Source organism: Dreissena polymorpha, chromosome 1, assembly GCF_020536995.1.
Source record: "Dreissena polymorpha isolate Duluth1 chromosome 1, UMN_Dpol_1.0, whole genome shotgun sequence".
Taxonomy (NCBI): Eukaryota; Metazoa; Mollusca; class Bivalvia; order Myida; family Dreissenidae; genus Dreissena; species Dreissena polymorpha.
In genome coordinates, this window is record NC_068355.1 from 204,826,060 (window position 1) to 204,853,471 (window position 27,412).

General features: G+C 36.0%; 1 protein-coding gene and 1 long non-coding RNA gene across 2 annotated transcripts; both read right to left on the reverse strand.

The window, feature by feature from the left end:
• Positions 1-9,983: 9,983 nt before the first annotated feature.
• LOC127864722 (uncharacterized) lies at positions 9,984-12,852 on the reverse strand. The gene is made up of 3 exons (XR_008042234.1): positions 12,705-12,852; positions 11,777-11,836; positions 9,984-10,099 (listed from the first exon to the last, which is right to left on the reverse strand). It is a non-coding gene; the product is annotated as an uncharacterized LOC127864722 (long non-coding RNA).
• Positions 12,853-15,340: 2,488 nt separating this feature from the next.
• LOC127864707 (uncharacterized) lies at positions 15,341-19,804 on the reverse strand. The gene is made up of 8 exons (XM_052404600.1): positions 19,611-19,804; positions 18,703-19,495; positions 18,273-18,447; positions 17,882-18,100; positions 17,521-17,759; positions 16,934-17,199; positions 16,235-16,483; positions 15,341-15,804 (listed from the first exon to the last, which is right to left on the reverse strand). Exons 3-8 carry the CDS (start codon positions 18,403-18,405, stop codon positions 15,741-15,743), a joined length of 1,170 nt encoding a protein of 389 aa, XP_052260560.1. The 5' UTR covers positions 18,406-18,447; positions 18,703-19,495; positions 19,611-19,804; the 3' UTR covers positions 15,341-15,740.
• Between the last annotated feature and the right edge of the window lie 7,608 nt (positions 19,805-27,412).

The following is a 27,412-nucleotide window of genomic DNA, read 5'->3' on the forward strand; positions in this document are numbered from 1 at the left end:
GCAGTCCGCACAGGCTATTAAAGGGCGACTCGGCTCTTATGGGATTATCGTTTAAAGATATTCTCTTCTAAACTAAAATCCAGTCTAGGTGACAAGTGTTATCCCTGATTAGCCCGTGCGGACTGCGACACTTGGCGCATATTGCTCACACGAAACACCAATATCGCAAGTCAGATGATCACAATAAATGTTGTGTACCAGTAATTGATAATTTTAATATTATTCTATATCAAATAAATTCATCCAATGGGCATTCTTCATATGTACTACGTGACCGTCCAATATATTCCGGTATTGGATCCAATAAGTCTGTATTTGTTCAATATTGGACAGTTGAGAAGTAGTGCACTATGCAGTTGTTTTATAATATAGTAAAAGATTTCCTACACAAATGCAATGTAAATGCAATAACTTTAACGAAAAATAAAGTCAAACTTTTGCGCATAGAGACCCTCATAACCATACCTTTTCTCGAAGAGCATTAGCATTCCAAGCCGAATTGATTTAAGCAATAAAAAAGATAGGTCACGCGACATGTAAGAAAGAACTCGCCACGAATCAAAAGTCACTGTTTTACGGCCATCTATTTACCGGCTTCTATCCAGTTCATGAGGGTTTCCCGCCATCTGTCAACGTCTTATGTAGTCTCCAATCTTCAGATAAAATAGTGAATTTCTAGTAAACAACAATGTTTTCCCTGCCACATGCACACAGAAATATACTAAAATAAAGTCATGGCAAGTGACCCTACAGAGAACCGTGTCTTCAAATAAATGATGTTCATGTTTTTAGAGAGTATAGCATTGCACTCCAAAAAGATTTAGTATATTGTAACCTTTATAACGATAAAAGCCGTTACCCAGAAAAAGTATCCGAATGTACAATAATCGATTGAAACAGGTTTATTGAAAACAGGTTACAATACACTAAATAAATTCTTCATGAAGGGCTGTACTCTCAATAAAATTAAAAGTACATCAAAGGAAGATATGCTGTTATGGTTTAAACATGTGTTGCTGTGTTCTTTCGCATAATAACTTTTCTTCTTACTAGGTAAGGCATAGGTGTGCACTAATCAATCAATGTCATGTTTTAGATTCGAGACTACAAGGGGAAACAACACGGTTTGGCGGATACCTCTTTTCTGGAGAGTAGGGGATAAAAAAGGCTGAGAAAACAGTCCATTTTGATTTGTGGTAAGTTCTTTCTTGGTTTGTACATGACATACCTTTTTTATTCTTTATTTCAATTCAGCTAAGAATGCTCTTTCAGAAAAGGTAAGGTTATGGGGGTCTGTATGCGCAAAATGTTGACTTTATTTTGGCTTAAAGTGGTCGCTTTTACATTGAATTATATAAGGAAACTATTTGGTGTATTGTGACCAAATAGCATACTAGATGCAATAAAAGCGTCTGTTTACTGGGATACGTTTTGTTTATATGTTGTCATGAATATATGGAAGTGTATTTAGGTAAACATTACATCATTCGTGGTGAATATTTACATTATGACTGATGCTTATTCTAATATGTTTTATGACAATTCCAACCTGCTTGTTGTCTATTTGTTTATACTTGATGATTGCTGCAACATTACATCATTCATGATAAAAATTTACATTATGCGTGATGTTTTTTCTAACATGCTTCATGAGAGTTCCAACATGCTTGTTCTCTATCGGTTATACTTGATGATTGTTGCAACATGCTTGGTGACTATCCAATGTTTGTGTGTTCATTGTTCCTGAAACCAGTCATAATCGGTTTTGCCACTAAGCGTCATTAACAACGGCAATTAGCATCAGGCAGTAAGCAGAATGCAACTATGCAGAATGCAAGTTACTAAATTATGACAACAGGTGGCGCGCATTTTTTTTACCGTATGTTGAATAAATTACTTTTCAGAAAAAAGCGAAAACATTTGAATCACTTTGATTAGTAAACTGAATAAGCTGAATTAGTTCCCTTTGTTATATAATCTCAATTAAACTAAATACGTTTATTATTGCCGTGAAGACCAGTAGGCCTACACAATGAATTGACTGCCGTGAATGTTTTTGATATGTGTAAGAAGCAATTGGCACTCAAGAAATTATACATGTAATTTATTCAGGACATAACGGGGCTGATGTGTTGGAAGTGTGGCGCATCCCTAGTCGGAATTTTCTCTTAACTTTGGAATTATTATCGTAACACGACGACGCTTTCATTCAGCAAGCGCACGGATAACGGAGCAGTCAAAATTATTAAAACGCTCTGCGGACTAGATTTCACAGTTAAATAAAGTGTCTGACCATATAATTGACGAAGACATACATGCGTTTTCAATCTGACATAATTCGTCGCTCATTGTGCATGTATTTGTAAAGCGTCTGTACTTTCAGTTTCTATTAGGATGCGAAATCAAAATGTTTAAAAGAGGTTAAAAGACGTCCGCGATTGTTGCGCCAAAATATCAGTCGATTGCAAACTTTTTCGAACCAAGAAAACAAGAACCAATAAGTGCAGAATAATTCGTGTTATCGATTTTTTTTTCAAGTTTAAAGTTTATATTAAGGACAGTTTCAAGGATTAAAGATGTTATGAAACTTCAGTTAATTATAATAGTTAACAGTTTTATTAAATCAATACAAGTGTGCAGCTTCAACAAAAGTAAAGCAGCAATGATTTTAAGGTATTCAATTTTATAAATCATTTCACCCTATTTCAAGAATGAAATCACCCTATTTTTCAAAATCGATGGGTTAAAACCCTATTTCCCAAATAATTATCTGGGGCATTGAGTACAACTATTGTACTCCTCGTTGAGAAAACAACTACTTCTACTACATGTATTAAAATATCATAAAACGTAATTTTCAATCAAGTTGGAAAAAATAAATAAAAAAATGTCATATAAACAGGTCTGTCATGAACGTTGACGTCGCTCTTGGTTACCAGAAAAATTATATATATATATAACAAGGTATCCAATTCGAAATCATCCGAAAACGGGGTGCATAGTTTTAAACAGCCATTACTTACTAACTTACTAAATTTTGCAGCGATTTTCACAATTTTGGTCTTATTCAACGCAGAAATAAATTTCCTTTATATATGTCCTGCAATATTTTTACAAATACTGGGTCAACTTTTAATAAATAACACGATACACAACTCGCGTGACCCAGTTGTGATCGATAAGACCGTATTCATGACTGAAATCTTCACGGGGTAAAGGGCATTTTCCCTGCAAAGTTCACGAACCTCGATACCATAATTCAATAAAACGTATGAAAAAACATTCTTACCGTGCTTGCCCTTGCATTATGCATCAAAACTAACTGTCCAGCGCATTTTGAAACCTTTATTTACATGCATTTCAACTGACTGACATTTTAAACACACGAGTGATTTCATTGATCCAATGCGGAGGTGTGTCTTTACAAGTGGAGATTTCATTCATAAATATGGTCTGATCGATCACAACTGGGTCAAGCGAATTGTGTATAGCGTTATTTCTTAAAATTTGAACCAGCATGTGTAGAAATATAACAAGATATATAAATTTCCTAAAAGGAAATTCATTTTTGCGTTGAATAAGACCGGGTTCATGAAAATCGCTGCAAAATTGATTTAGTAATGGCTGTTTAAAACGATGCACCCCGTTTTCGGTTGATTTCAAGTTGGATACCTTGTTATATATAAAACGATAGTGAATTTTTTGTATAGAAAAGTTGATTTTTCGTTATAATATGATTATTTAATATTCAAAAAGATGTTTCAACTAATTATTATCATAGCCACACGCTAACCACCTGTGTGTCCAGCTCGTGTGCCGGGAGAACAGGGCTTACTGTATTCTTTTTTTGTTAAGCTCTCTAATATTTATATCCTATCTGTATGAAAACATGTCGGTGAACATTAATCCGGTGTTAATTAAAAAAAAATATTGAGTCATTCATTAATTATGGATCTAAAACGGAGCATTAATCCGAATTAAAAAAAAAACACCGGGCATATTGCATATTAGATCGTACATATGAAATTATTTCGAAAGAAAGCAATAAAAGTTTCAATTCTACATGAGGAAGTCTCGCTGCGCACGATTACGCTCTTACTGCTCGTATATATTTGACTCTTATGAATCTTGGCAAATACCTAGTGTTTTATTTTGCTTAATCTAAATTGTGTCATGCATTTACATGTACTTAAAGAAGCATGACCAACAGCTCTTTCATATGTGAAAGAGATTGACAAAAATACATAGTTTTATAGCATTTTATGTGGTGCAATATAACAGTACTCTAGTAAATTTGAAATTATGTAATTGATTTCCTCTCAACATACATGCAGAGTTCCAGATAACTTTGTCATCAACATCTTGGTTTACACTTTATAAAAAAATCCAGCCTTAAAGTCTATTATTAATTCCTTTTTACAGGTTAGTATAATTTTTTGCACATCCACATTTAGGTTTATAGTCTAAGAAAAGCTCACAACAATTGCCGGGTTACAGCAGACTGTTTGCGATAAAGGGACCAGATAATGGAAAACGTTCGGCTTTTCGACTGTTTTAAAGATGGTCGTTTATTCATAATAACGTTAAAGTGCTGCTGATTTCATACTTGTAATGAGGGCCTAGACGAGTGGGAACTCATTGATAAAATGTTTACATTATATGCATTGATATTGAGTTTTACGCATGTTCACACATTTTGAATTCTTATTTTATTTTTCCAATGTGTAACCGTACCCACAGAATTTAAGTCTACTTTTTTACTCAATTTAATTCATTTTTTACGACTTTAAGCGTCTTATCTGGAGCTCTGCATACATTCATTAGTAGCATATATTGAAATATATCCATAGAATTCCTTTGGTTATTGAAGGTAAATTATTGTACAAATATTATAGTTAGTCATTAACCAAAAATAAGTTACGTCTACAAACACGCGGTTAATTTCGGTTCAGTAGCAAATATCTTACAAAGAGCGCAACTTCTCCTATAACATAAAATTTCCGGTATACGCCGTAAATTTCCGTAGTCGTCCGTAGCATTTCGGAACGACTGTCAATTGACATCATTGTATCATGCATGATTGTATGTTGCTTTATGCTTGAGTGAAACTCACATCTTGCCATCGCGTTAATTTATTCAACGTATCAATATTTGATTCCATTATGCACTGCGCCTATTGCACAAGTCACTCTGTACAAACTAACATACACATATGCAGCATGCAATTAACGAACAAGAATGTTGCATCTGTACACATGGATGATACCATGATACCAGCGATCGAGCTGTTGATCGCAAAATATCGCCGTCCATCGTACTGCAAATTCAGCATATTGTTATGATATAAATTTCGTCGTCAACCTTCGCAATTAACAAGCAATCAAAGACACTAACACGCAATCATTTAAACATACACGCAATCACATAAAACCGTCTTTAACGCTAAATACGCAAAGATAAACAATGACACACGTTCATATACACGGATATGCAATCATTTTCACATACACCCAATCACATAAAACAAACTCGCGACCATTTATAAATGCACAAAACACTAAACCATAAACACTAACACACGAACGTAAACACGGAAGCACAACCAAATTCAGAGACGCTTTTACATGTGCAAATAAAACGATGCCATTAATTGTTTTTGAACGGTTAGTAATGATTAAAAAGTACACACCCATATCCCAAAATCTAACATCCAAACGCATATACGCATTCACTCACGCACAAGACACAATCGCGTACATTTGTACCACACCTGCGAAATAAGATACTGGTCCAGTCGAAATTCTTCTATGACATCTGCGGGAATGTCAAGATCTCTCATCTTGGACTTTACTTCAAACACAGAGACGCCAATTTGAATATTCTGGCGTAGAAAATATGAGATAAAGATCACATTAATTACTGTAAAATCCGTATTATTCGTATTACAGTATTTATCAGCCAAATCGTGGACATAAGTTTAATTTTACACAAGTTGTTTTTGTATGACCATATTGCAAATTTTAAGTAAATGTATAATTGTTCTGTAAAATCATTTGAACCTCGTTCTGTGAAAGGGGATTTAATGCATGTGCGTAAACTGTCGTCCCAGATAAGGGGATTTAATGCATGTGCGTAAACTGTCGTCCCAGATAAGCACAAGGGGATTTAATGCATGTGCGTAAACTGTCGTCCCAGATAAAGGGGATTTAATGCATGTGCGTAAACTGTCGTCCCAGATAAAGGGGATTTAATGCATGTGCGTAAACTGTCGTCCCAGATAAGGGGATTTAATACATGTGCGTAAACTGTCGTCCCAGAAAAGCACAGGCTAAACATCTTCCGCTTTTATGATATTTTGATATTATGAAAGTCTCTTCTTAGCAAAAATCTACTTTAGGCGGAAAGAGTCTTCCCTGATTAGCCTGTGCGGACTGCACATGCTAATCTGGAACGACACTTTACGCACATGCATTAAACCCCTTTTTCACAGAGCGCGGAAAAATAATGCCTTACGAACAATAATGCCTTACGAAAAATAATGTAATACTATTATTACATAATCAGTTTATGTCTCTCAGTTTTCTCTATAACCGAAATGACATTCCGTTCAATCAATCTTTGATATAATTTACCTGTTAAATAAATACATAGACCGTGGCTTAGTGGGTATAGCGACCTCCTAGAAACAGGGAGATCACGGGTTCAATCCCTACTGTGAGAGCGTTCTTTAAGCCTCCCCAGAAGCCATCAAGTACTGGTCGCACAGGAAACAGACTCGAGAGCGATTCAATAAGCATGGTGTGCGATACAATCTTACTAAAATGAATAGGTTTTAAGTTTAACTAAATGCTACATTTTACCTCGGTGATGGTTATGTTATATGGACGAGCGAAAAAGTACGGCGGAAACTCGTTGATTGGTTCAACTAATACATGTAGCGTCTGGAAAAGGAGAAAAGGAAATATTTGTATCTACGTGAAATTTAATATTTTGAGCAAGGATTTGGGAACACTATGCTTAATACTGGAGCGTAAATTTTTGTCCCAGATTAGCCTGTGCAGTCTTCACGGACTTATCATGAACGAAACTTTCCGCCGAAATGGATTTTCGCTAAGCAGAGACTTTATTTAAACAAAAAATACAATACCAGCGGAAAGTGTTATCCTAGCCAGCATGTGCGGACAACACAGGCTTATTTGTATTCAAAAGTCTTGTTTGAAAAAGGTGGTGATAATATGAGGATTACCGGAATAAACCCCCTTCGGAAGAAACACCCCTCCCTAAAAACGGCATAGAGAAGAAACCCCCTTTCACATTTTGCATATACAGAAGAAACACCCTTCCATAGCGGAAAAAAATCCTTCAAGTTTTCAAACAGGCGGAATAAACCCCCTCCCTAATTGTTATCAAAATCCATAATTTAATGAAGGTGCGAAAATCTGATTAGAGAAGTGTACCGGCCGTTTGTTCACAAGTTGTTAATGTTACACATTAAATATTCAAGCTGTGAATCTCAAACATCGTTATCGTGATAATTGACCCTTTTGAAAGATACTTGGTAGTTAAAATTAATCAAGATGGTAATAAAGCGAATAATTTATGATCGGGGGAGGGGGATAATTATTATTGAAGAATAAAATATACAAAAGTATAATAATATATATTTACATTTATTAACAAAGATCAAACAAGCATATATTAAAAAACAAATAAACAACTTGTTGATGAAAAAGACACGCATTTATTAACGATAAAACAGGCATATGATACATAAAAGACCTAATGCAGATGCATAAAAATGCGTGAACAGCAAGGAATGAACAACACTCTTCCCTAAAAACACACAATTATAGTCAAATGCTATAACCGATTGCCTGCAGGAACTCGCGGATGGTCTCCTCCCCATTGCTGTACTGTTGGCACAAAGACAATATCGCAGTCTGGTGAATAGTCCTGGTCTTCCTCTTCTGTCTAAATTCACACGAGCCGCACTTTGTCGAAAAATGAATGAAAGGCGCCGATCATGACACAACTTCTCATCATTATCAACAATGGCCAGTACATTAAAGGACATTGAATATACGTAATTAAATGAAGGTGCGAAAATATATTGCCAAACTACATTGTGCTGATTAAAGAAGTGTACCGGCAGTTTGTTTACAAGATGTTAATGATGAGATGCTCGTGTGAATTTGTCTTACACTAGTTTAAGTGAGATTATACGATTTTTGTATGTGTAAAATTGTACTATATTGATAAAAATATGCCACAATAAGACAAAATAGTCACGAAAAATTATACATTGAAGTCAAATTTCATGAAATGCAGCAAAGACAAATTAGCGCCCGAGCCGATTGTGACGAAGATATTTAGTGCACATTTTTTTACAATAACTGAAGCATTCGTCTTTTTATTAGGATCGGAGTTAGTGTTCGTGTGTCGTATTAATAGATATCGTTGTTTCAACATTTTATATAATTTCATAAATATTTGACAAAATCGTGCATACTCTCCTTAAACACTCAAAATTAATAAATAGAAGTTGGGTCATGAACGGTTTCTTTAATTATCATTCGAAAAACTGCGGCTCGTGTGAATTTGTCTTGAAATTGTTAAGCACACTTTCTTCCGTACACCAATATGAGTCATGATATTTTTAAATGTACGCATTACACAAGAAATTAAGCTTAAAAAATATGTATGCCCGTCGTGGTAACATAACCTCATCAGGTGTTTTTTTTTTTAAATTATATGACTGACACTTTGTCTTTCAAAATTAAAGCGCGTATTTCATAAAGTTGCGTATAAATAGCAATTTAAAACCTTAAAAAGCATCGTTTAACACGTTTAAAGGTTCAAACACCTGTTGTTAATGTATAAATTACAATTAAGTGTTCAATAATGTTTAGCGACAAAGTGAAACAGCTGCGCTTGCATATAATCATGCACTCCCTTGAATTTCTAAGGGAGACAATCGCGCCTGTAAATTGTTATAAACATACAGCATTAAGCCCCCTTGTTTGCCAGCGTAGAAATGTGTGCTTGCAAACAATTTTAAGTTTATTGTTTTGTTTATCATTGATTGCACTAGTCGTGAACCTCTATACAAACAATATGCACGTCCTCTTCCGTTAAATTAATAAATATAATGCAGACAAATTATAAATGGTTCCGAAGTTTCACGTTATAAAACGACGCTCTTTAACCCAACCGGTTCTAACTTACGTGGCTGCTTTGGTCGCACGTGATTTTAATTGCGATATTTGTAGTTCCCAGCTGGAAAAAAAACGATGGTATACAAATAATTTTATTAATTTGGTTATAACGCGTAAGTAGATGATCCGCGCTGTACGAAAACGGGGTTTAATGCATGTGCTTGAAGCCGCAGAGGCCAATATGGGACGACACTTTACTCCTGAATCCTGAACTGCACGTTAAGTATATTAACTTAATATAAACATAAATATTATTTAAATGAAAATTCCATACAAGTGGAAAGTGTCGTCCCTAATAGCCTGTTGGGACTGCAAATACTAAAATGGGACGACACTTTACGCACGTGCAGTATGCCCTCTTTTAAGCGCGGCTCAAGTGCATTCGGTTTTCTTCAAAATGACAGCTCTAGTTTTTCGCGCAATAACTTTTGAACTATGAACAAGAACTACCAAAATGTAGTATACACATATTAAATTAAATCTTAACTTAAAAGCAAAAGAAAACAATCGATTCACGAAGGACGTTTTGCATATATTTACAGCTGATTAATCGAATTAAGCTCTGGTCATTTCAATGTCGTTCCGATGTCTATCTATTGAATATTGCTCAGAAAACAGATTGTGTTCCGAGCAAAGTCATATCAATCGGACGTAACGTCAAAAATGTGACGTCATCGTATAAATCATAAAGACGATACTTAAAAACGGGACGTCATCGTACCGAGGTACGCGTTATACCTGAATTTGGAGGCCCGCGTCCAAATCCAACTCTTCTTTAAGTGTAAGCACGCTTTCAATCATGCTGAAATAGCGATCTGAACGACTGGGTGTGTATGACGTCACGTTGCAATTTCCGCTTAAGGTGAGATTGGCTATCACGTGACCTGCATCAACCAAGAAAAATGAATCATACATTTTACCAAGTATGGACGTCTTCTTAGGACCATGTGCGAATCCCAATGCACTCGATAAAACTGTACACCACACACACGTATATGTGAAGGATGAGAACACTAAAACAATATGAATCTGAAAATTCACTACAATGGCCCAACATTGATTCGGCGATTTTTTATCTGACATTTAGTCGACAAAATCTGCCTCTACTATTGTAGAAACTCAAAACAAGTTGCTTCTACTTCTTTAGCCTTAACACATCCATTAAAGTGTTAATCTACCGGTATTCAAAATGATGAAATAAACATTGTCTAATCTAGATCTACTAAGAAAATGAAGCGCTTTGGGAAAATGGGGCTTAATGCATGTTCGTAAAGGGTCTTCCTAGATTTTCCTGTGAAGCACTCATAGAATAATCAGGCACGATACTTTCCGCCTTGACTAGATTATCGTTAAGAAAATAATCCCTTTAACGAAATTTCCATAAAAGAAGAAAGTTTCGTCCTTGATAAGCCTTCAAACTGCACAGGCTAATCTGGGCCGACAATAAACGCACACGCATTAAGCCATGTTTTACCAGAGCGGAGCTTAAGGGTTGTTGCGACAGTTTATTTAACAGAGGATATATTTATAGCAACACCGATGCTATTATCACAACCCAATTGTTTTGTTATCAGAATCATCACAAATTAATGACCGAGTAGGTTCATAATAGGTACTCAGTGGTTCGATCCCAGCCGCGGTAAATCTTTTTTAATTCTTTTCTTCTTTCTTTTATTTCATTCTTGCTTTTTTTTCTGAAGCTCTTTAGTGCTGTTGTTTACATTAATCAATTTAAAGCATTTAATCACAAACTTCAAAACATGCCGAAATCTGTCAACAAGTCCCTGTTATTGATGATTAAGGTCGAGTTTGATACTGTATGGTCTTATGTTTGTGATTAAATATTGTATTAGTGTTATGTTTTTTAGCGGGCCGTTGTGATCCCAATTAAGATTGTAAACAATATATAATGTTTTTGCATATCAATAACAGTCTTTGTACCGGTACTTGGGTTTCGCCTAATTGCTGTATTGTAGAAAATTCGACATAGACGGTAGGGATAGTTAAACAAAAAAATCTCTGTTAAAAGTGCGGTGACCCCCTTTTTTATTTTTTATTTATGATAACAATACGTAGATGAACATATTTGAGCAGTTTCGCAAAAAGTTATTAGATAGAACTTTTTTAAATTCCATTTTTGTGGTTAAAATAGTAAACAATTGACTTTTTTTGGGTGACATAAAAATTATAAAAATTAAATTTCTTAAAATTTTACTTGTGTTCTCCATTTTTTTGTAGTTTGTGGTTTAATTAAATGGTATATGATATATATTTGCTTATATAATATCTACATGTTGCCAGTTTCATAGGTTATTTATCATTTTTATGCAATTAGAGATTTTTCAGTTTTAATGAAAAAATACATGTTATATAATTGCGAATAAAATCAAAACAAGGCCGGTGACCCTATGTTTTTATTTCATTTTTCATATAGTATTGGTATGTAGTACTTGAATATAAATTTTGAGCAAAAGATATTAGATAGAAAAAAATCAGCAAAACTGCAGCAACACACCTTAATCAGATACTAAAAACTTGTTCCGAGCACTATGAATACGCACCTACGGGTTCTGTTTCCTTGACAGTTACGTCATGCACGACGTCATTATTCCTAGTTTGTCCTGAAAAAAGAAAGATAAGACTTATTATTAAATGCACTAATTATGTAAGTATGATTTAAAAAAGTATCTTACTAATCAGCTTTTATCTGAATGCTAGATCAATTGATGACGTGCGTTAAAATTAAGAGTGAGTTTCAACAGCGAGTTTCATAGAAAAGTTTCAAACGGTTTGGGCAGTAAATTTCGATATTTTTATCTATGCAAAAACGAATTTGGAGAACACAAATTTTTATGCGAATTAACAAAATGTGATGTACCGGCAGTATCACGTATCGTGCCTAAAAAGCGTTTCATTAAGAATAACTATTATTAGGTGTATTTTTTAATACGCGTTTTGCTTTTATAATGTTGTCAAACAATTATTTTTTTAATCGTATGCAGTTCAAATTGAACAACTTTGATAAACAAGCATCAATAAAAATGTGTGAAAATGCGTCAATACGCATCAAACAAACATGTGCATATCTCAAACATAGAGGCATTTTTATTAAAACATACTGGTGTACGTTTGTTATCGTCATTATTATACGTGTGTTACATCAAACGAAGATTATGGTAAATGTCAATATATGAGCCGTGCTCTGTGAAAACAGGGCTTAACGCATGTGCGAAAATGTCGTCCTATATTAGCATGTGCAACCCACACAAGCTTATAAGGGACGACACTTTCCGCTTTTTGGTATATTTAGTTTAAAGGAAGTCCGTTTATAGGAACTTAGCGAAAAGCCAGTATAGGCTTCAAGTGGCGTCCCTGATAAGCATGTGCATAATACACAGGCTTACCAGAGACGACACCCTTCTCATATGCATTAAATCCCCTTTTACAAAATCGAGACTCATAACGTTTTATAACCATTAACAACATTACCTGTGACGCATTTAATACAGCATGTAGCCACCACAATCAAAACGAAACGTTCATAGAAACAACAGTGTATACTCTTTGACATTTTATACCAACGAACACAGTGCAATATTATTATAGTCCAAAATTTAAATGTATGCAGTATGCGAAGGTACAAATGCAGGTAGCAAACTATGTTCGAAATATTTATTTTTGCTCAATGAAACGCGATTGTTTAAAAACCATTAATTAATTCTTATCTAGAATTCCAATACGGAGTATTTGCCGCAAAATACTGCTATTGAATCTTGTATATGCAGCGCCATTGAATAATTGTTCCTAACTGATAAGCCTTTGGGTAGATTATAAAGTTGTATACTGAACGCAAGTTAACAGCATTCGAAGTGTACGCGCGATCAATTTTAAGTAAGTTTCCAGATCTATACATGAACATGGATCTATAAGCAACTTATGTAAGATTCGCTCTGAGAAAAACGGGATTTGTTGCATCTGCATAAAGTGTCGTCCCGTATTAGCCTGTGCACTGCGCACAAGCTTATCACGGACGTCACATTCCGCCCAAACTGGATTTTTCTTGAAGAAAATTCTTCATGTTAACAAAAACTGACTAGCCTAGCTACTATGGGACGACACTTAACGCACATGCTAAGCCTCTTCAAGAGCAAACCTCAGAATATTTATTACTCAAAGCGTAGCAACCTCCGCGCACAGATTTGACGGGAACCAGCATAGCTGGATCAACCTCCGCGCAGAGATTTGACGGGAAATAACATAGCTGGATCAAAACCCTTGCTTCATAACCAACCATGTAATGATTACGGAATCCGGATATTGCCATCTATAATCTCGCCCTTCTTTCATCAAGGGCGACACTAGACACACGAAGCGATACACGATATTTTTCGCGACAGTCGCGGCGATGCACGATATTTTGTGCGACAGTCGCAGCGACGCACGATATATTTAACACGATATATCGCCTTTTGGGCTACCTACACAAGGGCGATATATCGTGTTAAATATAGTGTGCGTTGCCGCGTAAATGATAGCCTAGCCATGTTGTACAATAATTTGTTACGGTAATTTCAATAACCAAAATCAACGAATAATCGTTGTCGTCATTTTCCTTCACTGGGGCTGTTGTCGATGGGAAAGTCGGCGGCAATGTGGGAAATTCGTGTAAACACGTAACGTGAAAGGGACGCTGACGTTCTTCTTCCGCGCGGACGCTTCCGTTGCCTGAAACGCCCGAGTTAACAAATTACATCAAAATATTCAGCTATATTGCTACTGCTACATCAAGTACTGGTTTACTGCAGTGATTGCTCATGATGATCATTATAGTTATGATAATGATGAAAATGATGTTTATAATGATGATGTTGTTGCTATTGTTGTTGATGATGTTGTTGTTAATGATGATGATGATGATAAAAAAATCGAATACTGAACACACATAAACGATTAAATCTTAAGATAGTTAATGTTAATTAATGAGTACCACAAATTTTAAACGTCAACGTAAGCGTCTCGTCTGACGTCATGTTCTTAACATTCTCAAACGCTGAAGTGACGCTCAAGTCTCCCGTGAAGTTGTTGATCTCAATAACTCCGTCGTCTGCAGTCAAAAAAACAGTTGTATATATATAAATAAAGCCCTACCGTAAATACAATCAAGTAAATTATGTTTATAAAGTGTCAGATGACGGGGAAACATAGGTTCTTTTAAATAACAAATACTGTAAAACCATTTGGGCCGTGCTCTGAGGATCCCTGCAGATCTTCAACATCCCGGCTTTCCATAAATGCTTTTATTAAATTATATAATATGACTGAAAATAACTCACTATTATGTCAATTTTGACATATAATCACATATATCTAGGATGGTGCATCTGAGACTTATTAAAATAAAAAATCCAATTATTTACATTCGTACCATGCTGCTATGTACCTTTACATTCGTACCCAAATCATCATTTATGTTACCTTTGCTAAACATATATCGGCTTTTATGTCTAAAAATTTCAATATCAGACCTAATAATTGTGTACATTAATCAGTATTTGCCTTATATGTGTGTTTGCTTACACTATACGGAAGTTCCTGTTAACAGCAATATTGGTTGCAATTATAAATGTCATATAAATTAACTATTTCCAATAGTAAAGAAACATCAAATGTGTAAATACATTATTCGAAGCTTAAAAAAACACAATTCGTTTTCCCTCTGCTTTTCAAGGCAGATGTCACTTTACTTGTGACATGCACCATAAGGGCTTGGGACCTTCTAGCTTTTATATATGCAAAACACAAATGAATTAATCACTGTGTAATGCTCAATAAAAGGTAGGATGCAACAAGATTTGTTTAATTGTTACTAAAGTTGATATTAATTCTTTTGTCGTTAAAGTAATTGTTAATACTGTTGTTGTATAAGTCCAAAAGCACAGTGTCAAACAATGCTATTATATCCAGATATTGTTTAGGTGTGAATGATGAATGTCCAGCTATTAATGTTTAACTTTTTTCATTTGTTTTCTTCTTTCCATAGCCCTTCAACTTAAGAGCATCTATCCACTCTTCATAAGACTCTGATGACTTGATGGGGCACCATTAATTTCCATGTTTGTGCCCACCCGTATTCCTGTCCTCAAAACATTTGTTGCAGCTGCGGTAGGGCAGTTTCTTGTGGTACTGTCTCCGGAACTCCCCTGCCTGCTCAGCCTCCAGCTTCCTCTTCCTGTAATGCTTTGTAGAGTATGGCAGGTAAGATTCGGCTGGGGCTGAAATCGACGAAGTCAGTGCCAGGTCAGGAGCGGGAGCAGTCACAAAACGCACCAATGGTGCTGGTGCTATGGGCACCGGCACTTCATGCTTTACCTCATCTGGTGGCAGGATTCTTCTGCGCACTTGATGAATGAGAGAGCCTTTCGTGCTGATCTAAATGGGGAACTTGTGTGGTTCAGTGGTTCCCATTTCCAAGGAAACTGGCCTTTTAAGGGGCGCTGGCAGTGATTCAGGCGCTACCAGTGGAACTTACTGAAGGGCAAGTCCCTGCTCCAGCAAGGTTCTTTCTCTGCGCTTTCCACGATCACTGAACCTGAAATCAGACAAATATATAAATTATAATCTATATATTTTTTAAAAGAAACAAGAACAAGAGATGTGTTTGCCAGAAACACAATACCCCCAAATACGCCGCTTTGTTTCTTTTTTTTTACCTTTGACCATAAAGGATGACCTTTACCTTTCACCACTAAAAATGTGCGGCTTTATGAGATACACATGCTGGCTAAATATGAAGTTGCTATCTTCAATATTGCAAAAGTTATGACAAAACTTTAAGATTTCTTAAAAACAATATACCCCCTTTTTTTAAAAAGGGGCATAAAAAGCCTTTCTTATGTTAACAATTATTATTTTCATATAAATAAAGTAATATATAAATTGACTCAAAATGTTAATGAAATATTATAATATACCGATAATATGTATGTATATGTGTACCGTACTAGTCAATAAATACCTACCAAGCAGTCAAGGTGCGCTGGTTTATATCAGACAGCTGAATGCGTGTATTCTGTATCACGTGCTGACTGTTGAATACCATCTCTCTTATTAGGTTGTACTTCTCCAGTACTGTCCGCGACCGCGCCTGTTGAACGCCATCTTTGGTGGTGGATCCCGGAAAGGCTGCGCACAACTTGACCAGCAAGGCTTCCTGATACCTGTTACAGTCAGGCCAGGTGGCTGGACCAAGGTGTGTAGCCAAAGCACATCTGTAATTGTTAAAGATAATGGTTTATATTATATGAATAATACAGACACAATAATAACCGAAATAAAACAGTGAAAATAGGTTTGATACATGTTGCTTATTTGCTAATAAATCCTGATACACTTGTGGAACATTAATTACAAATGATGTGCTTGAGAAACACTATTTCCCCTTTTGAGCGATTTTGACCTATATATTTTACCTTTGACTTTAAAGGATGACCTTGACCTTTCACCACTCAAAATGTGCAGGTTCGTGAGATACACATGCATGCCAAATATCAAGTTGCTATCTTCAATATTGCAAAAGTTATGACCAAGGTTAAAGTTTTGGGACAGAATGACAGACAGACAGACAGGCCAAAAACAATATACACCCTCTTCTTCAAAGAAGGGTCATAACAAATTATAAATTGAAAATTAACTAATGTGATGTTGTGTAGTTTTCTTGCCTTCTGACACTCTGGACTCCAGGAACCAGCTGTATCCGGGATGTCTTTGGTGCCTTGAAGCGTCCCTTGATCAGCTGGGTCTGATGTCGGTCCTTATATTTTGACGGCGACTGGTCGTAAAGGGACATCTTAGACCACAGTTTAACGATGTGGTCAGCTTCTGCGTTGGCGATGGCCTTACTTTCCTTGTCTTTTAAATGAAACAAATACTCAGCCAGGTCCATCACATGACCATAACCTGCAACTCTGTTTGGTCCAATAGAGTCCTGAAAGCATGGATAATCAGTTGAGAAAGAAATGTATTAATGGAAAATAAGCAGAGCACTAAAATTTATAAGTACATGTGTTATGCTTATTTTGCGCAGTTCCTGCAATTAAAACGCCAATTTAACATGCTGACTCCATAATATACCTATTGATATAAAAATGGGTGTAATCATAAATACACAAAGATATTAATGTTTATATTGAGTTATTAGTTTCCATTATTAATCAACATGAAATTGTAAAATTGTAATCATTAATGGGTGATCATTTGAGGACAGAATGCCTTAGTTTATAATATTATATCATTCATCAAAACCTACCTCAGCTTCATCCTCAACACGTTGGGAACTGCCAGCAATAGCCGACGCTGATGTAGCGGTAGTTACGGCAGATAATGATGAAGTACTTGCTGCAGCTGTTGTAACAGAAGCTGCTGTTGCTTTTGTCATAGAAGCTGCTGTTGTTGTTTCTAAAGAGACACTCGTTGTGGTAGGTTTGGCTTTGAGCTTAGCGGGAACGTTGTACATCTGCTGGCCATACACATCCATCGCTGACATCTCTTCAAAGAATCAGAACACCCTATCTAACTTTTTAACAATAAACATTTCTATACAAAAGTAACACAAACATGTCATTAATTTCAACATGAAAATAAGTATAATCATTGTTCTCCTTCAATACCTGATTGAGACGGCCTGTTCTGCTGCATGATCTGATGAGCCCTCTCACGACTAAAAGCAGGCAGAAAGGAATCCACTATGTGGATGGTTGGATCATTATCATCCATGGCCGCGGAGTCCTCAAAGCCCTCATCCAATAGGCTGTCATCAGGCTCCACCGCACTTACAGGGTTTTTAGCACCCGTTTTGTTGTATAGATATTCGATACCTATCAGCTCTCCTGTAAAACAAAAATGTAAGAAGCGCTATATGATATAGGTTCATGTCAAGGAGTAATCTGCTCATACAAATGGTAATTATGCCTGATCTACTCCACAATGTACATCTGGTTTAATATAGAATAAATGTCAGAGAAATGTGTGAATAAAATAGCTAATAGAAATTTAAATTACCAGTGTATTTGTTTGGCGGCTGGAATGTCGGGAAGAGATCCTTGTTAAAAAGCTCCTGACTTAGTCTGTTGGCTGCTGTCTTCAATCTGGAGTCATACAATACAGTAATCTGCCAGTCTAAGTTCCAGCGCATCAGGCCCTCCAGTCTGGAAGTTGCTGGCGCTTGCACTGGTTCCTGCAAAACAATCACACAAAATGTTACTATATAAGACCGTTACACTATTCAACAGAGTGATGTATGTTTAAACAAGAGATTAGTAGTATTATAACTAATTTACATGTCTTGGTATATTTTTCATGATTGGAATTAAGGAACATGCAACAAATGGGGTTTTATTCTGTATAACATTGTACCTTAAAGGCTATAATAGCAATTAATATATTTATACCTTAAATTAAAACACACAAAAAGAACACACATAAATCTTACCAGGAATGAATCGCTGTAGGTGGAGATGGAAGGACTCCAAGGAGGTAGATCCTCGTGCACAGCGATACACAGGCAACACCACGCCACCCTTCTTCAGCGTGCCCGTTTGAGTGTAGAGCTGTACACCTTTAGGGTCCTGGAGGCACTCTACATGGTTCTGCTGCTGTTTCTAGAGCTCCCAGATACGCTCATGAAACAGTGGTACACCCATGGTATCCCTTCCTGAGTTACCACCGAACAACTCCAAGACAGCCTGGATACGCTCCCTGATGACCTCTGTGCTTCGAGTCATCCGACGACAGTGCAGGGACAACTCCTTACGGTCTAAACGGACAGAGACATCTGAGTCAGACGGGTCCGTGATGTTGGCTTGTATAAGCTGCTGCCTTTTAGCTTCTTTGAGAAGATTCAGGTCAGACTTGTCCCAACAAAAGATGGCTGCTGAAAGCTGACCCATAAATGCCGCGTACAGTCTGTGGGTGTCCGTTGTGACCCCAACAGCAAGACGCCGCATGAAGTGCCACACGTCTAATCGCACCACAAGGTCAGACCAAGCTGTCCTGAAAATGTCCATCAGTGCTGACTTCCCGCAACAGTCGCAGTCTGTTTACAGCAGGATTGGTGGTAGGACATCAGCCTCGGACTAGCGTTTTACAAGGCCTTTCACCATGTCGCCTAACCCACACCCTTCAATTGATGTCATAACGATCATTAGCACCTGGCCATGTTCATTGCCAACGTTAGTCGACCATGCTGCCGTCCGAGCAGCTTCACCTGCCAACTTCTTGGTTACCTGAAATAAATGTAAAATAGTTCTAAGGCAATTGTAATTTTATTCTATGGTTATTGTGTCTATTTTCTAACAGATTCTAAAAGTGTATTATTCAATATTTTCTACCCATGTATACCTTCTTAGTAGAATCCATCTTTAAAATTCGACCAAAGATGGATGTTAAAGCCGCCTTGACCTCTTCTGCTCGAGACAAAACCTCCTGATGGTAAACACGCAGGAACCATTGGTATGTTGGAAACTGAGATTGTTTGGGCAGCTCCTCGAAGACAGTTTTGGAACTTTGCTGTCACAGACTTGAGGTACAAAGAACAGTCGTTCATGTACTGCAGTTGTTGCTTCATCCACCTCGAATTGTGAAGCTCAGTGATCTGCTTCTGTAGCTGAGTAGGGCTGTTACCTGAAACAGCAACATTTCAAAACTTGCACATGTTTGTGGTTCGTCTTAAAAGTTGTAAAATAGTATGGCTTTAAGATAAGGAGAAGAAGCTCTATCTTCAAACTTAATTCTTTTTATGGAGACTTGGTGACTAACTGACCGACAGACAAACTGACCGACAGAGTGACTCAAATTAACCGTATTGTAAATTTCATTTGGCAAAGATATATACACATCTTTAGCTTAACAAAGTCATGATTACCTTAGCCTCGGTGACGCAACAAGTATATGACACGAGTGTCACATGCGCTATGGTACATTATCTGTACCGGAAACGTGGACCTGGTAGCCGGATCCAGCTGATCCAAGATGGCTTCACTCCAGCCTATCTGATTTTTCTTGCACTTGACACAGTGCAAACTCTCAGTGGCTAGAATGTAGAATGAATCTATGTCTAGCACTATCCTGGTCAGCCGGTACAGGCCCTGCTTGGTCAGATGAGTAACCTTGCAGAAGGGACAGGTCAGCACCATCCTGCATAGCCGAAGTGGAAGCCACAGGAATAGGCGATGTCCAAAATATCTAAATATATAATTGACACCAAAATAAATGCCAGCACACACAATACAAAAATGTTTTAATTTTTATTATTTTTAACACCAGAAGTATTATGTCAATTGATATCAAATGCTGACTGTAGTGCAAAACACTGTAAAGAATAAAGGCAGTAGAAAATAATGCATAACAACACTAAGAATATACTATACATATTCTAGTAATAACATGCATACATTAAGAAGAAAAAAAACAAATACATAATGCAGCCATTAAAGCCATATTGTGAGTTAAAACAGCTTCACTTAATGGTTTTTCAAATCATACACACCTGTCAAGTCTTGGCTTCTGGTTTGGTATTGTCTGGTTGGTCCACCTCTGGCACACAGGCGCGCCAGCTCTCGATGAAGGGAAATTCTGGAATTTAAGAAAAGTGTCTGTGTAATATCTAATATTTACTTATTTTGAGTGTTTGGAATTTGCAGTGTCATGATTTGGGAGGAACAGAAACATAAGCTAAAACATTGATATTTGCAAGCCATTGTTCCAGTTACTGATTTCACATGAAAAATATGAGTTAAGAAATAATATTATATGATGGTTTGTAGTCGAATAACCCACAGTAAGGAGTATAGATGCGTACGAATTTAAACACGAGTGCAAAGCACTAGTGATTTGATAAAACACATCTATAGTCCTTACTGTGGGTTATTCGACGACGAGTGATATGATAAAACGCATCTATACTCCTTACTGTGGGTTATTCGACTACAAACCATCAAAGAAAAATAATATTTTGATTCTAACACTATTCTGATTGATTTGGTTCAAGCTTTTGGACGTGAACTATATTGTTTAATACTCTGCCCTTCTTTGTACAAAGTTCACTATTTAGTGACGTCATTGAATTGTACAAACATATGACGTCGTTTTCATTCATAAATATTTTGCGAATGACGTCACTTTCATTGAGAACAACAATCGTAGAAACTAAATGACGTCATGTTTATTGATGCTACTGAAAAGCTGACATGCTATAATGTTTCTTTAATTTTGTTTTTTAACAAATAACATTCTTTGCAGACGTGGTTATGCCACTTATCACCAAATGTACTATTTGTTGTTTCATTTAATATAACTGCTACATTTATTACATTTCTTTTAGAGCGCATTTTAGCACGTGCATTTTACTGCAATATTTTATTCATTTTCGAAACATTAAGCTCCGCCAATAATTTATTGCAGAATAACCCACACATGATTTCCTTCTTTGTCTATAGAAAACAAGTCGCGTTCCGTGATAGAATTATCCATAAGTCTGGCTGTCACGATACGCCGTGAGCGTACCGCGGTATATCGTGGTACGGCAACACTGTATCGCGGTACGTACCGCGATATTTTACAGAATATGTATCTGTGAAGAAAACAGCAGAATAACAAGTTTTACAAACTTTATTAAACCCAATAATCAGAAAACACTGGTATCATAGTATGACTAGAAACTGTAAAAGAAACTGTAATAAACTTGATAGAAGTACATACTCTCTATCGAAAAAACACTCTTTTGAAAACACCTTTTTATGACTAGAATGTTAAGATAACGCTATAATGAAGAACAATGATGATTTAACTTTAAACTGTCCATATGTAATCATCACATAACCTAAGAAAATGGACAGAAATTATCACAAATCACAGTTCTTTTTACAAAATAACAACATGTCAACCAATTCTGGAACCAAGGACGCCCTTTGGGCAGTTACAATATCACCGGCTGAACTGAACACGCGTTCAGCTGGCACAGATGTTGCTGGTATGCACAAGCGTTGTTTTGCGACAGAGGCAAGTTATGGGAACTGGATACAGTTTTTCTTCCACCAGTCTAATGCGTTGCTTTCTATGCTTATCTGATTCATTAGCTTATATTGTTTTATTTCTTCTTCGATTTTCTCCTGCAAGGACATGGGTGTGGCGGCTGTGGCCTCTTCAACATTCTCAAAGTAAAATATAGCTGCAAGACCAACTTTTTTTGAGGAGTCTGAGGACCGCTGACATTTGGCTGCATTCTCTGAAATATGAAATGTTATAATAAACGAATATATACTAGTTCTTAAAATTATAAAGTATGATTTGCAACATTTTTTTACTTTATAAAAGCAGGCCTAAGTTAACAGGTTAATATATAACAAATCACCTTAAATTTTTGGGTTGAATAAAGTACATTTTTCATTTTACTGTAACTGCTGCATAGTGCACTTGTTGTTTATACCTTCATCAGATGTCTCAGTAGGAGATGGTGATTGGCTGGTATTTGGCCTCTCGGGAAACAGAGAATGTGGAGGAATATGTTGTCCAGGGGTAGGAGCCTGGGTGTCAGCTTGAACGTGTACCTGACACAATCGGATTTTCTTTTCATTGCTAGAGCTTTTTGTTGTATACATTTTTTTGATGCATCAATGCTGATATTTTGCTCTGTTTTATCACTTTACTTAAAACTGACTTCCCTTTATAAAATGTGTTCTAATATTATAATCAATATTATCATTAATCCGGCTTTATTATTTTCACTATTTATCATGCGAAATAGTAATAGCAGAAGCAGTTATGCAGTATGTTTTGTTTTGTAGCTTTGTAACCCCTACCTTTCCATCCCCAGATTGTAACAACAGCGCCAACGATGGTAGGTGTTCTCCATAGCCTCTGGTGTCAAGTAAGTGGTCTTGAAACGTGGATCCAGAAGAGTGCACTCAGACAGGAAATTCTGAAGCTCCTCACTGGTGTACCTGCAGAATAATAACAATACTTTTCTGGTTGCTCACAATTCATGCAGACATGCTTTAAAATTATCATTCTCTTTTTACTGATAACTAATTTGATCAATTTTTATTTATAGTTTTTCAGTTTACATTCTATGAAAATATCACAAAATAAAAATTTGATAATTGTTAATTGTAAAGCAATAACCAAATAACCGGCGTTCTAAGCCTCGCAACATAAACTTCTCTGTATTCAACGCTAACCTAGTATTCTCTATATTCATGAACTGTGCGATATGTGTATGGCTTGTTGTTCATTCTTAATATTTAAGTTAAATGTCAAAAGTAGATCTATATGCTTTGGTTATAAACAATGCACATTACACGAAAGAAGGAAAATGTGATCAATTGACAATTCAAATATGTCGACATACAGTACATGTAGAAAACATGTGAAATAAGTCGTGTTTATAATAAATCGTAAAAAAAAGGGGAAAATGACGCAATAAGTATGTCATTTTATGACGCCATCAATAAGCTGATTCATTATACGGATGGCGAAAAATTATGTCATATGACTAGATTTAAAGGTTGAAATTCGTATAATTTTGAAACTTAAGTTTTGTCGACTTTGTTTCTTATGAAAAATCATTCAGTGGTAAAGTAAATATAAATAAAAAAATAACAAAACAAAAATCGTGTAATTTTATATTTTATTTCAACAGTTATTTTGGTGAATATGTCATATATATATTTTTCTGCAAAATATGCACATTTTCTTCTAATGGGTGACCTTAAAATTCGATCAATGAACCAAACAATATCGACCTAATTTTAGCGCATATCGCATGACGCCATTTAAAAGTAGTCCGTGCACGCGACAGGTATATTCCACAGTGTTGAATACAAGCAAGTATATTCCACAACGTGTTATACCGTCAATGTCGCGGTGAAAATGGGATAAAATCTGCTATGTTTGCATTCCTATTTAATTCACGTTAGGCATAGAGCTGTGTAAAGTATAAGATGGTAAAAATAGCACCACACTGGAATTGGGAACGTCCATTTTGTACACGGGTATTTTATGCTCATTTATCTGTTGTGTACTGGAATTTTTTCCATTATTTGTGTATTTATTTTTAAATTATTTTTTTCGTACAATAAGGGCATTTACCATAGATAAATAAAACATTGTGCAAGTTTAAACATAATTACGTTTGTATGCAGAAATCTGCAAATGCAGCCAAGTTTACCAACGGCTATTATTAGATAAACTGCTCCGGTTCATTTGAACAGCAGTAATGTAGAGTACATGACGTAGCGTGTGACGAAGAAGAAAGTTTATCGCGTTCATAAACTCATTTGAATAAAGCGAGAGAATGGCATAAGGGTCTTTATTTAACTATGCCAGGCCTCGACACTAACGGTGGTCCAGGGACCCGAGGCCCCCAGATTTTGGCGAGGACCACCAGATTTTTTCAGCTGGGTGGTCCTCCGGAAACCCTAAATTTATAGAACCGCTTTGTCTTTATTGACCATTTGAATTTTCTAAAGTGGCTCCAATTTTTTTAAAAGCGGGCGATTTAAAAAAAACGGTAAAATCTTATCCGAAAATGTACTGCGAATCGAAATCACACCACTGAGCATTAGCGGCCAGCTTCTGTCAGTTGTAAATATTGATTTTCGACGATGTAAGCGACCTACAGTGCAGAGAGCATATTGAAATCACTGAAGCGTGTAAGTGTTACAAAGGGTGTTTTTACTGCCATTGTCAAGTTTTATTGGGGTTATTATCGGATTAATGGCTCATTTATGATATTGAGCAAAAAAAGAGTAACACTGGGACAAACTGCCACGACGATCAATAATTATAATAATTATTTGGGCCGCTATTTCTTTAATCAAAACCATAGGCGATAGGGCTAGCAAAAGCATTTATTTCTCCACAAAAATACATAAACACTTTTTTCTACAGGTATTTGTGAGCATTTCTGTTTAATAGTTCCATTATTATAATGACCTTGGAAGGATATAATTTGATTTAGATACCAGCAATGTCTGAAATAAAAAGTATATCGTTCACTCGATGTACTATATTCCGGATATGTTAACATTCTGACATTTAAAGATAGTCAGTGACATGTATGTGTTGGTTTGAATTTAATAGCTTGTAAAAAATATGCTTTATGTTATTTCATGCAACTAGAATGGATGGTGGTAATTATCTGGGCGTTTCTGTCAGGAAATAGGCGTAAAAAACTATAATTTAATTTATCCTGGAAATAATCCACCACTAACAGAAAACGTTTTAACAACAGAAGCTGATGTATGACATGTCCAAATGACCATCCACCACTAACAGAAAGCGTTTTTAACAACAGAAGCTGATGTATGACATGTCCAAATGACCAACTGTTTAACAAATTAAGTGAGATAATTTATTTTCTGATGTTTTATATTTCTTTTTCCCTTTCAAATGATGTAAATTGGTGTGATTCTATGTTTAAATAATACATTTTGAAACATTTAGGCAGCATTTTGTTTAATACATTGAATTCAACATTGTTACATTATTTTGGTTGTTGTTTATCAAGTTGAAAAAAATGTTATTTGTATACAAATAAAGCTTATTAAGACTTATGAAGGTATGACTTATGAAGGTACTTATTGTTTTTTATGTAATAATATACTTTTTAAAGTGATAATATAGGCAATGACATTATTTAAGTCAGGTTTCTTTAAATGATTGTTCTTATTAATAAGGTTGGAATAATTGACAGTTTTCCCGGCGCAAAAAAGTTGCGACAACTTTTGTTGGGCCAGTGAAATCCCTGAATCCGCGTAATTACCTTTTATTTCTTATAAGTTTATAATAAGAACTTCCGAAACGCTAAGCACTGGCGGCGACACAGGCACTCGGCATTAGCTATTTCAATGAAAAATAACATGACAAAAAAGTTACTTATATATATATATATAGGTATGTGACTTAGACCAATGAATTGCTGATTTCGGCATACCAGCCAATTTCCGAAGCTCACTTCTCGATCAATGTTCAACCGATGTGCACAATTCTGGTATGAAACAACGCAGAAGACTATATACTGAATGAATAAATCGATGGAAGTTCTTCTAAGTCTTCCGTAAAGCAGTCATCAAAAATCAAACTTGCAACAACATGTCATAGAATCAATCTGATTACCACGAAAATACATAACAAATGTACATAATTCGGCTTGTACTAAAATGTGTACTAGTATGCTTCTTGTTCTGATTTGCCCTTACGCTGAGAGTAGCTGTGTGTTGAAACAAGAGGGAACCCTAGTTTGGTTTAGGGCCACCAAAAGTTGAAAGTAGGGTTCCCTCCGGGTACCCTGTCAAAAAGTTAGTGTCAAGGCCTGTATGCTAAAATAATTATTAAAGACCCTAGATGCAAATCGTCAATTATTGAGTTAAATGGATTAATAGATGGATTTTAAAGGATAATTAAAGGTAAGATACTAGTTCTTACGTGTTTTGATTTTTGTTTGTAATTTTGTCGTTCCCTGTTCTCGGACTCGGGGAAATGATTTTAACATGGGCGCCATTGATGCATCGGATCACACACGGCATACCCATAATATTATATAAAAACACGTTCTGCGCGTCCTTAAATTCGTCGTCCGAAGTCGGAAAACGTATTGCCCTGTATATTTTGTCAATAAAGTGTCAGTCGCTGCAATGGTCTGTTACTCGTCAAAATTGTCAAGGTCATCGATAGCTAAAGAAACTTCAGCGTACAGTTTATTTAGTATTGACAGACTGACAAAGTCGCGCCATTCAAATCATAAAAAGCGACATATAAAGTTACGGTAGCCGGAACTAGGTCGTCGATGGTGTACATGTATGTTGACATCGACAGCATTTTGTCAGGAGCAATCGCCGCCATATTGGATTTTGATCATTTTCTTTCGAAATAAAATGAATTATAGTAAAGTAAAATCATCTTTTCGCGGTCGTAATGTATTAAAATTCGAATACTGGCGACAATTGAATGTAGGCATATGGTGATATTTTTACTGGTTTTACAGTTTGGTGTGATTTTTTTAAAGACTATTTTGCGTACCGTAACAAATACTGTTATCACTACGCATGGTTACATGTGTTAGATTTTAAGCGATTTTATGACTTATTAAAATTATTGTAAGGTTATTAGATCTATTATGTTTAATGTCACGTTGAAAAATCAAA